Source organism: Balearica regulorum, chromosome 1 (genome assembly GCF_011004875.1).
Source record: "Balearica regulorum gibbericeps isolate bBalReg1 chromosome 1, bBalReg1.pri, whole genome shotgun sequence".
Classification (NCBI taxonomy): Eukaryota; Metazoa; Chordata; class Aves; order Gruiformes; family Gruidae; genus Balearica; species Balearica regulorum.
Genome location: NC_046184.1, coordinates 65,792,588 through 65,805,128, shown reverse-complemented (window position 1 = coordinate 65,805,128; position 12,541 = coordinate 65,792,588). Strand labels below are relative to the sequence as shown.

Here is a 12,541-nt window from a genome sequence, read left to right as displayed (position 1 = left end):
GCTGCTGCTTGTTACAACCAGTTTTGACAGTTTAACAGCTAATATTTTGTATCCATAGCTCCAGGCTACAGGCCACTAAACTGAACCAGCGGAAAAGTGCAAGGAGAGTTTGAGCATATTTTTTCCAGAGGATCACAGAAACAAAAACAATCCTCTAGGTATGTATTAGCTCCACGGAGCAGTATGTAGCTCACAGGTCCCTTTGAGAGATGAAGATTCCAGTAGAAAATTTGGGAATGTTTTCTTTATTAATATATAATATCCAGATACATCTCTGGGTAACAAACACTGAGCTTAAGGCCTAGTCAACGTGAAGATGCATGAGAATTAGCAAAAGCAAACAGAAAATATTTGTAGTCTGGAGATTTGAAAGATACGGTTCTGCTCAACCTTACTTCATATACATCCTGGCCAGTGTCCTGGGGGAAACGGCAGAGGATGTGCTTCTCCATTTAGAGAGTCTGGCACAAACTGCTGCCCTGCCTTGAGCAGAAGTATGCCTCCTTGGCCGTCTCCTGCCAGACCTGGGAAAGGTGTCCTCCTCTGCCTGCGGTTAAATGACAAAATGTAGCCCTAGGAATACGCATGTCAACTTAATGAGAAATTCTGATTTAAGATGCTCCCATAAAATGAATGGATGCATAATTATATCTAATAATAATGTAACACAAGAAGCAATTGATACTTTTGCATATGATCTTTCTAGATAATTTATCCCCAGTAGGGATTATTAGGCTATTGGTTTAATCTACTGTTTACCCTGATATTCTTTCTGAGCCCAGTAATTTTTTACTTGGCTTGTACATGTTCTGCAGCAGACTGTCCTATCTTGACAACAAGAGAAGACATTAAAAGATGCTGAGTTTACAGGTTGTTTCAGTGGTTAATCACTTTGTTGCAAATTTGTATTTCTGATTTGTATTTTTGTAGTTATAATTTACAGTCATTGCTTCTTTCATGCCTTTGTATGAGAGATTAACAGATATGATATGCTTCACAAGACATGCCTATACAAAATATAAGTAATAAAATAAACTGTGCCAGGAAACAAACCCAAGACTTGAAACTTGAATCTATACCAGTCCCTGGAAACATTTTAAACTGGGCCAGTTCATACCCTCCCAGCCAATTCCTGGGCATGGATCAGGAATTAGAGTAGGCCAATGATTGTTCCGAATAGGTGGTTCAGATGTGGCCCTTCCGTTTCAGCAGATGACAGACTTTATTAGCATGGAGAAAGGCTCTTACATATGAGTTGCCCTTAGTGCCAGAGAATGGTCATAACTGAATTTAATATATTAATACAGAGATACGGGCCACTGAAGGACCTTTTCTGATAAATTGAACCAGCTGAATTTTCAATCAAGCTCGACAAAATATTTTTCCATTCTCAAAAGCAGAACTCCTGAAAATGTTGATGATCTATCAGAAATAAAAAAGAGAAAAATAAAAGCAATTAAATTTTGGGTCATTTGCAGTATTTCCAGCTCATCTTAGAGATGGCTGGCATAATTAGGTTACATTTTGAGAGGAAGGCTTTTAGAACTGAAAATTGTGGTGTGTTTTTTTTTTTTCATTTAGAAAATGTTGAAACAGGATGTTTTAACAACTTTGAAACTGCTGGAAACATTTCAAAACCAGAAATATGAAAATTGATCCCTTCCAGCAGAGTTTCAATTTGATGAATAGATACTATCAGCTGAAAAACATTCCATCAAAGCATTTCTAGCCAATTCTATTTTAAGTTTTTTCACTGCAAGACATTTTTCAAGCCTTCAAATAACTTGGTGTCTCTTTTCAACACCTACTCCCGTACTTCAACTTTCTCTAAGCTTTTTTTCTGTATTTCCATTAAAGTATTTCAAATTCTAAGTCAGTCTCAAAATCTTTACAGAAAATACATGTTTTATAGCCATAAAACAAATCACATTCAACATGTGAGGTCTCAAGAGCAAAGACGTAGAAGCTAATTCTACAAACAGTTGTACAAATTATAGTCTTCATTTTTGCTATTTTACTAATAAAGTAAACAAACTCACATACTGCACTTTATGATACAATAAATAAACAGAAACATGAAATATTGTAATTTCCAGAAATTTGACAAAAATACTTAATTTTATAAAAAATAATTAAATTTACTGCCATAATTGCTAAAAAGCAATCAGTATGCCATATAATTCGGCATAAAAAGAATATTGTTTCATTTCCTCACTCCTAGCAGTCAATTGAGCAATTACAAGAGATTTGCTATTGTGTGAAGACTGCAATCATCTGTAGAAGAGCAGTCAAATTGAACTTCCCAGACCCTTTGCTGGATGTGTCTCTTGTATCACCTTTTTATAGGAAGTTGGGCTTAAGAATACAAAACATTAACAGACAGTTCTGCAGACCAGGATTTTCTTCACTTCCCTGTCAAGGAAACCTGGGTGGGAAGGAAAATGGGTACTGAAGAATGAACGTGTCATTGTCCAGGGTTGCACTTTATGTATCATTGTGTCATTTAAAGATGTAGAACTGGTGCAAATTCAAGGACTGCCTAAACTTGTAGTGGCATAAGGAGACACACTCATTCTGCTGGGTCAATGTTAATTCCCAACATTGTAAACGGTGTTCTTACTGGTCTCTGGTACGAATGAAGAGAACCATCTCAAACTAGAAACAATTGTTTGACAACTCTTTTTCTGAACTGGTAATTATAGCTTGTCTTCAGTGCCACATGTTTGCACAGAACAGGACATCTTTCTGAATATTCATCTGGGCATGCAGCATTACGCTTTTGCCATTCTTGTTCACATGTTGAGTAAACTCAGGAATGTGAAGAAAATCCTCTTTCTCACACAATCCCTTCTGATAAATGGGAAATCTTCCAGTGACTTCAATGGAGTTACCATTTCATTCCTGGCGATATTTCTTTACTGACCTCTGTCCTTAATGTCACCTTCATAGTCTTGATAAAATTTCATAACTGAAAGTATCTTATTTCCTCATGGTTTTCTATTTAAAACTACTCTTTCCAGATAGGGAATTTTGGCCAATTTTATATTTCTCATTTGAGAAAGGCATGTCTAGTTGGGAAGCTCGCATTGGGAAGCTCGTGAATTCTATTTACCTCAAAATCTTCTCTCTGCATGTTTTATAAATATCCTCAGAAACATTTCCACCATAACAGGCTCCTTGACAGCCAATCTTTCCTATTAGGCAAGTACTTCAGAAACATCCCCATCTTTTTTTTCTGGATGCTAGGGAATGTTTTAAGCAATGATTTCTGTACGATGGCTTCCAACAATTTGTTGTTTGAAACTTGCCTCAGAAAAGTTCTGCACATGAATCCATTCACAAACATGCACATTGGCAAACTTCCATTTCCAAACCAAATTACGTTCATTTACATTTTAGTCAGTGCTCTGAGAGCACATGCCCCTTGATGCTTAACTCTGGAAAAACATACTCCATAAAAACAAGATCTTGAATGGAGAGAGAGAGACCAGACAGTGCCATGCCAGGCATGTGTCTGATGTGAACCATGCTAAAGAGAACAGACTCCTGCCAGCAAAGGAACAGGGGGGAAAGGAACACCTGGAAAAAAAGAGGGTTACATTCTCTTTTGATTTTCTTTAAATATTTAAAATACAATGTCTCTGTAACTTTTTTCAAACATATTCTTCTTTAACTTTTAATTTGTTCCCTTATCATCAGCCATAAGGAACTTCACCCTTTCCATAGCAACCACTCTAAAGGGGACTCTTGTATCTGGAATATTAGGAGTCAGTTCAATCAGATAAATTAGTATGTCTCTGATTTTCTATGAATTGGAGGGAATTAGGAGTTTTATCAATTATAAAAGGTCTGGGTCAAATAAATCTCCCTTATCCCCATGTATATGAACTAGTTGGCCCAACCCATCATTTCTGCCGTTCAGTTTTCCTTGGGGAAATTTGAAGAACATAAAAAGTTGCTGGTGTTCATTTTTACGCGGCATTAGCAGATCTCCCACAAATACCTCTGTCTCATCCAAATCCCTGCAGATGCGGATAAAATGCTTTAGCATGCCTCAGAAAGTGGCAGGTGCAGAGTCATGTATTTTCTCTCATAACCTGAACCTGTCAAAACACCCAACTTAAATTTCAAATGGCAAAAATAGTCTTTCACTTAAAAGTCTATGTGTAATCTTCTGTTCTCATGGAGAAACATACTTTGAAGATCCTCCTCAAACCTTTTGACTGTAGCCCTATTGTGAATGTGTTCCCTCCTATGCTGTTAATTCAGTCTGATGTCTGAATTTCTTCAAAACAGCCGTCACCATCTACTGGCTAGTATGTCACTGCTTAATGTTAACAGAGCTCTAGGGTACAGTGTTTCTGATGGTAAGAGAATCAAATGAAGTCAGGTATCACTATGATTTACTACATGATTACAACACATAGAATTGTTAGTCTCTTGTCAAAATCATTTTATCTAAGTTGTATTTTTTATTAATGCATCTGATAATCTGTATCTGTCCAACCACAAATGGAATGCCCTCTTTTCCCATTTCAAACTCCACATACGGGACTTTAGGTTACGTGACATACAGCAGATAAAAAAAGGTATTTCCCAAAAGCTTATTAGCCTTCTCCTAGACCACATTATCTTCTGTTTTCCAGAAATCAGAAGGAATTTGCCACAACAGCTGTGTACTCATGAGCCTCGGTACATGACTCCTATGTTGTAAGTAACTAGAAAAATGGGTCTCGCTTTTGCCTGACTGGGTCATCGTGTTTTGCCTGCAATGTAGGAAGCAAAAGATGTTGCACTGAACATTCGCCTCTCCTCTCTAACACACCAAATGTAAATTATTTGTCTCCACTTCCAAGGCTTTTTCTGGCCTACCTACTTTCCTACTTGTTAACTCTCACTTAATCTCAAGAGGGTGTAACTCCCATCTCTGGTCAAGCCACGTCTGTCCCCCTTGCCTTCCATTAAACAAAAACCCAGCTTTGGGCTTGGTCCCATGCTGCTCTCACACTTGTGAGGATGTCTCTGAAAGCATCTGCAAGAAAAACTCATTATCCTCTTTCAGACAACAAAACGAAATGAAAACACATCATAAGCCCACTGGACTGCCATTAATCATAAGCACGCCACAGCTGTAACAAGGTTCACACAGCTCAAGTGTCATTTTTGAATTGTCATGGTAATGTTAATTCTTACCCAGCATTATATAACGAACATCTCACACATATGATGAGACCCAGCAAAGCCCTGCATCTCTATCTTCACCATTACAGATTTGTCCTCCAGCTGTTATAACCGCTTCTGTATTTTTCATCTGTATTTCTTTGCAAAATGTGTATGGAGGAAGATTCTTTTGTAAAACTTGTTTTTACTGTGTATCACTGCTGTCTGCATGTTGAGCACTTCTGCATTGTTGTGACTGCCTTCACATTTACTGTAAATAAATCTGGTCTCTCTGGTATCTTTACCTCTCTGTTCTACCTTTATGCTGCTGAACTAGATGCATTTCTGGTTTTCACAGCTTGTTAACACTGATTTTGTAAAGCATATTTTTTCCCCAAAACCTATTTCTCTCTGGTAATGACTTTGTTCCGACCAGGCGATGAGCCGTATCATAAATAATTTGATCAATCTGTTAACTGTTCAGATGTTTGTTATTTAATTTTACGACATTTATCTGTAACAGAATGCTCTAATGTTTCACACAACAGTTACCTTCTCATGTTCCTTTCTTGTGTGACAGTCCCTACACCGATGACGGTAGTCATCACATTCATCCAAGTCATTTCCGATCCCTTTCATGCTTGCTTTGGCACAGTTGAGAAGAACTTGCAAGCACACTACTGGGTAAATCTGTGCCTTCTCCCTCCTAAATCTATCCAGGCAGTGTAAGTATACCTATGGCTTACAGTCTGTGTGTGTGTGCAACGCGTGCATGCACGCATGCAGGTTTAAAGGCACAAGCACTAAATGTAAACCATCAGCTGCTGCCAGCAGGTTGGGAGCTGTCAGGGAAGCAGCTGACAGTCAATGGGAGACTCACACCAACTACAGCAGGAGGACCCACGACATTGCTCTTCAGGGAAGGGCGAGACTGTATTACAGGATGGCCAGGCACAGGATGCTCCAGTGTTTTCTTACTCCCTCTATACTTCTATAGTAAACTGTCAATCAGGGGTAGCGTAACAAACTTGGTAGGTTAAACTATTATGGTAATAAAATAATTATGAGCAGACTATTTAGGTGAATAACAAATGATCCTATAGAAGCCGATGCTCTTTGCGTGGTCAACTTAAAAAAATTAATTGTCTGACAAGCAAAAGAGCAAGAGTGAACATCACTCTCTAGAACTCGGTAGCCACTCTAGATGGCTAAAATATGCACTCCTGGCAGGGAAGCAACAGGGTTCCCAGCTCTGTTATAAACACTGGTTCCCCATGAGAACTGATAATGAGATAGTGAAGTTCTGCAGGACCAGCAGGCCTATAAAAAAAAGCAAGCAAAGACAGCAGAAAGAAAAAAAAAAGAAAGCAAAGACAGCAAATGGGCACCATGTCTGTTTGCAGAGGACATGCAAGAATTTTAAATATGTGTTCCTAGAGCCAAAGCTCCTCTTATTAGACTCTATGCAATTGACTTAACCTTCAGAAATGCTCCAAACTGGGACTTTGATGTGCTTGGTTCCTTTGAAAATGATGAGGGATGCTTAACTGGCAAAAATGAACTAGAGTCCTTTATTAGTCAGGTAACCTGAGTCAAAATACAGGTATAACCAAGCTGCATACATGAATTTTTGACACTTCTAGAAAATAATGTGTTTGGATTAGAGATAAATCTTGTTAGGTGTGATCCTGCACATCCAGGTCCCGTTCATTTTCCACCTGAACTCTCCCTATTAGTTGACAAACATCTTAATCTTTTTGCCCAAATCTACTGGAAATAAAGGTGTAAAAAAACCCCACAAAACTGTTGCACTTGTAAGTCAGCATTTTGCCAAAAATGTTGTACCCTTCAGAAGAAAGCTCACATAGTCATCTAAATATATAAAGGTACCATAAATGTAAACAGCTTCCTAATCTTTTTGCTTAAGCATTCCCCTGAGATGAGAGAACTAATAGTCCTTGTAATTACCAGGGCAGAAAATATAACAGCAGATGTCGTTTCTTCACTAATTGTCTAAAGCTCTTAGAAATTTACAAAATGATTTATCTCACTAAGATTCTTTGCTATGAGTTCCATAGATTAATTACCCATTACACTAAATGCAATTACCCCTTCTTGACCCAAGCAGTGAGCAGCAATTGAGGGTCCTAAGGTGGTGGTGGTGTCACTGAGAGGAAAAAACTATTGATGTAATCCTGTTTGTCCACATAGAATGTGCAAACTCTTAATTCTCTGAGAACAAAAGGAATCAAACACATGGAGGTTTGGGGGTTTTTTTGTTAGCAGCAAATTGAATAGCTCTCCTTTCTGCTTTGTTGTTTCATTTTGTCGTACTCTGCCTTCCCAAAGACCTACTTTTTTTTTTTTTTCTTGTTCTGACTGTGTCTCTGGCTCCCTTTTCTTTGTGTTTGATTCTGTTATCCTTGTTATGCTTCTTTCTCATACCTAGACACCTACACTACCAAAAAAATCAGTACCCAGCCTCTCTGCTTGCCAGTGAGACTTCTTGGGTCGTGAGGTCAATATCATCTCATATTTTGCTTTGAACCTGTGATTGGGTGGTGCATCTTTTGTCTCAAGTTGCTGATTCCTCTGAGAAGCTTGGCTGCTTTTCACGGTCTAGCTGAACAGAAAGCAATCATCACACCCACCAACATAACCATAGCACAGCAGTTCCAGTTGCCTTTTTTAACGTTTTCAACTTCCAGAGCATGTTTTATTCTTGTATTAAATAGAAATGGTCTGCTTTCCTTTTTACCATCTACTCTTCTACTTTCTGACGTCTCTTGCTCTATTCTTTCTTTTCCAAATATGCATCTCCTCATCTTGTAGACTTCTTTCCTTCAGTGAAATCTCATTAGTGATTTTTATTTATGCTATCTTTGTGACACTTTTAGGTGTCTTCTTTTTGAGATGATTAGGAAAACTGAGTGAACCCACTATTTAAAGAGAGAATATGCTGTCCCTATATAGCCAACTATTATTTTCTTTTCTCTCCTCTTTATACCATCTCCAGGACTATTTGCTTTTTGGATTTTCATTGGAAGTTTAGCTGTGATTCTATAACATAACAACATACAATAATAAACCACTATTAATAACTCACAGTCTTTTATCTTCTCCACATCTTCCAGAAGTCCTCCTTACAACTCAAGTATCTTCTTATTCTTACTACAGCGGTTTCTTCTCCATACATTCCCATGCTTGTTGCAGGACCTAATTCCCAACACGCTGCTCTAGCTGGAGCCCCAGAGAGCAAATAAGTGAACTGGTTCCACAATGCGTATCACCTAGCATGGACATACACTGGGAAAGTGCTTCCCATATCATCATTTAGGACATACAGCAAAACTGATAGAGCTAAATTAGCCATTCCTCCTCTCTACCATACAGCTACAGCTTCAAGACACCAGAACTGTGCAGAATTTACTCAGTCACAGAAGGATATGGCTACATGATATGGACTCTGACACCAAACTCTATCACCCTCTGTATGAGGCACAGATATGTCAGGAAAACACAAACATTTATGGCTTTATTCTCAGAACGATGATGGAGAACACTTAATGTTTCTACCTTTAATGAAAAGGAACTATGGATGTTCAACATTGTGGACAAATTAGCTTTACCCATAGAGATGCTAAGGAACTCTATGTGCATTTGAGGAGCAGAAGAGATGGCATGATTCACCTTTCAATGATCACATTTCTTTCAGCCTAGACACTGTATTTACAACCTTTCAGTTCATAAAATTCATGTGAGTGATATTTATGTCTTGTTTATCCGAGTGTTTACATATTAAAATATTGTCAATTATCAACAACGACAGTGTGTCTGTTCCTCCTCTGGAGCCAGAAAGCATTAATAGGCTCACTAGCAGTGTTATTAATGATTAATTAATATGTGTGCCAATAAAGTTGACACCCATCAGCTAATAATAGTTTCCTTTTAAGGAGGTAAAGATGAGATTTAGGAACTCAGGTGAAATGTGAGACCCAGGGGTTGAAGCCCTGGGTCTGTTAAATACCAGGTTTTTTTCTAATCCAACAGTTGCAAATTAGTTAGGGTTTATAAATGAAAAAAAAACCCAAACAACAAGAAGATAGTTGACTTTGAAGAAATGCCTAAAAAGAAGCAACGCAATATCAAGGCAAGTGTTGAAGATTTAAGTTTTCTAAACAGCAAACCTTGGTTTACCTTGTGGGACGTTTTTGTATCCTTCACATCCCACCTGTTTATATATCCACTTTATTTTTACATGACAGGTAGCACTGACTCCCTGTGCAGTACTCTCTAAGAATCACACAGAGAAACTAGTCTTTTCAGAGCTCAATTTCCCAACCTCCGTGGGGAAATTTTATTTTCATGCCACCTTCTACGATTCGGACCACGACAACTAACAGAGCGCGCAATCGACACGTACTCGGTAGTTGGCATTTACAAAGCGCAACAAATCCGCCATCCGTGATGGTGGAAAAGCACGCTACGACCCCCACCTCCTGCTGCTCCGGCGGGGAAGGGGCGCCCGGGGCAGACCAAGCCCCGCCGGGCCGGACAGGGTCGTCGTCGTCCGTGTCCCCCCCCGCCCCCCGCCATCGCCTTCCCCCCCCCCCCCGCTGCCGCCCCGGGACGCGCCCGCCTTCACCGGCTGGAAACTCCGGGCTTGGCTCAAGCGCAAAACCCTGGGAGAATCGTGCAGGTAGCGGGGGGTCTGAAAGATGAATCGCCCCTCTTTCACACAACAGTTTTTTGTTCTGAGATACTACAAATAACCTGGAATTTGCAGTAAAATCTGTAGGCATTAGAAGAAAAGAAAGAAGAAGAAGAAAAAAAGTAACAGCTGCGGCAGTAGCAACAGCGCAGCTGGGGCACATGCTGAGGACCTGCTGCTTTTCATGACTTGGTGTTAATTTATTTAATTTGCGCTGTACGGTTGTTATTTGTTGGCCATAATGCAAGCTGTCTATTTGCATTTATGGACAGACAGAATAGGTTACCCATCCCTTCTGGCAGAAATTAAGAGCAGAACTTGGGACTGATTTTCAAGCTCCGTCCTAAAAATAAGTACCATGGAAAACAAGGGGTCCGGAGAGTATTGCACAGAATAACGCTACAGCGCAGAGCAGATCCTGAAAGATCCTGACAACCCAGAAATCAGTGACCAAAGATCCCACCGTTAGGAATCAAAATCCTGGTTTCGACCCCGACAATTTTTCTGGCTTCTGAATATTTAAATTAACCCGAATTCCCTCCTCCCACCCCCTCGTCCATCCAATTTTCCTGGACGAGTCCTGGACCGGAGCGGAGGGCTGCCCTGACTCTACAGGTTCCCACTGGCTGTCGGAAAGCTCTCCTGCCGTCCTCAGCGACTAACGGAGGGGATGTAAAATACCTCAAACCCCGCTCAGAAAGCGCCGGGGGCTCTCCCAAGTTTCATCTCACGGATACTCTGAGCCGCGGCTTGGCGAGCTGAGCCCCGAGCCCCGGCGGCTGCTCCTACTCCCCTCCGCCGGCCCCGCCGCCCCCCGCTGAGCCGCCCGGCCGCGTCCGTCCCGTCCCCCCCCCCCCCCCGCCCCCGCCACCCCGCCGCGCAACCTGCTGCCGCGGCGCCGCCAGCCGTGTGCTCGGGGCTGACAGCGCGGCACGCCGACCGCAGAAGGACGGCCGGGGAGAAGAGAGAGGACGACCGGGCGCAAACCACGCGTGGAGCGCCCCTCGCACGGAAATGCTGCCCACCCGTGACAAGAGCATCAAACACCGCCGCTCCCCGCACGCACCGCCCCACAAACACATGCAACAGCCCGGGTCCGTGCTTGGCATAAAGACAAACCCCCACCGCGGGGAAAACCTTGCCGAAGCGGAGCTGCGGGGAGCAAACGAGCGAGCTCCGGGGGGACAGGGGCCGTCTCCGGCGGCGCGGCTCCAGCCGACGGCGGGGCTCGCACGTCGGCGGCGATTTCTCTCCCCTCTGCGCCTCTCCTCGCTCCCCGTCCCCACGCCTGCAACCCCCGCCCGCTGCCTCACGTTTCCCCCGTCGCCCCCGGAGCGCTGGCCCCCACCCCGGGCGCGGGGGTGACCCCGCGGCGGCGGCGGCGGCTCGGCGGTCCCGGCGCTTGTCTCGCTGCTTCCCGGGCGCGGAAGCCTCCGCGGGCTGCGAGAGGGAGACGATTTTAAAGCGGGCTGTGTGACTGCCCCCCCCCTCCGCCCCCTCCGCACGCAGGGAAGGCAAAGGAAAAAGTTGCGCTCTCCGGCCGCCCACGCCAGCGCTGCCCGCCCCGCGGCGGCTGCAGGACGGGCCCGGCGGCGGCGGGCGGCGGAGCGGCAGCCGGGACCGGGGGCGGCGGGGCCGGTATCGGTACCTGTGCCGCCGATGCCCTGGCGGGCGGTCTCCAGGGGGAAGATGCCGGCGCACTTCTCCCGCTCCACCTGCCCGCCCAGGCACAGCTCCGAGATGATCTGCAGCGCCTTGTGGCAGAGGCTGCCCACGCCGTCCTCCGCGGGGAAACTCATCTTCTGCCCCGGCCGCCCCTAGGCCATGGCCGGTGCGGGACGGCTCCGCGCCCGACCCGCACAGCCTCCCGCGGGGACCGGAGCGGGGCGGAGCGGCGGGAGCGGAGCGGCGGGCGCGACGCGAGTGAACCCGCGCTGTCATCCGAAGAAGTAGTGAAGGGGGGGGGGGGGGGGGGGGAGAGACAAAAAAAAAGGGGGGGGGGAGGGGGAAAAAAAAAAAAGAGGGGGAAAAAAAAAAGCATCCAGTTAGCAACGCCTTTTGTGCCTAGCGGGCTTCGGTAGGCGGCTCGGCCAATGGCAGCCCAGCGCGGGGGGGCGCAGGTGGCGGGGGGGCTGCTCGCGGCCCCCGGGGAAACTTTTCCTCCCCCCGCCCCACGGCCGCGGAGGGGCGGCGGCGGCCGGGACGGCTCCCGGGGTGAGGCCCCGCTCGGAGCGCGGCGGGCGGGCGGCGGTGTCGGTCGGGAGCTGCGCCGCTGGCGGGCCGCGGGAACGAGCGGAGCTGTGCGGGGGTAGCGCTGGTGCCGGCGGGCGGAGTGCTGCCCCCCGCCCCACGGCAGCACCCCCGAGCCCCCATGGCAGCGGCGCGGTTCGTGCGGAGCTCCTCGGTCGCTCGTCGCGCCGGCAGGACGAGGCAGAGTTTATTCCCCACCGCTCCGATCGTTTTTCCCGAAACGTTATTTTTTCCGTGACCTGGGCAGTTAATCTTCTATGCGGTGTACCGGGCAACGTCAGGCAACTTCATTAACCACATCGCCATCTCCGCTGCACTTCTCAGCAGCAGAGTTACGGATGGAATAGTTCACTTCAGCTATTGCTCTAACTTGTAAGGGAGTCAGAGTCATCTCACGATTGTCCGGTCTATTTCCTCAAC

At 44.6% G+C, this 12,541-nt stretch overlaps 1 protein-coding gene across 1 annotated transcript in view; it reads right to left on the bottom strand.

The window, feature by feature from the left end:
- Positions 1-11,763, bottom strand: part of SYT10 (synaptotagmin 10) — a 36,601-nt gene extending 24,838 nt beyond the window's left edge. The window contains exon 1 of the mRNA XM_075742887.1: positions 11,520-11,763. Within this exon, the coding sequence (XP_075599002.1) occupies positions 11,520-11,670 (151 nt within the window). The 5' untranslated portion in view covers positions 11,671-11,763. The remainder of the gene's footprint in view (positions 1-11,519) is intronic.
- Between the last annotated feature and the right edge of the window lie 778 nt (positions 11,764-12,541).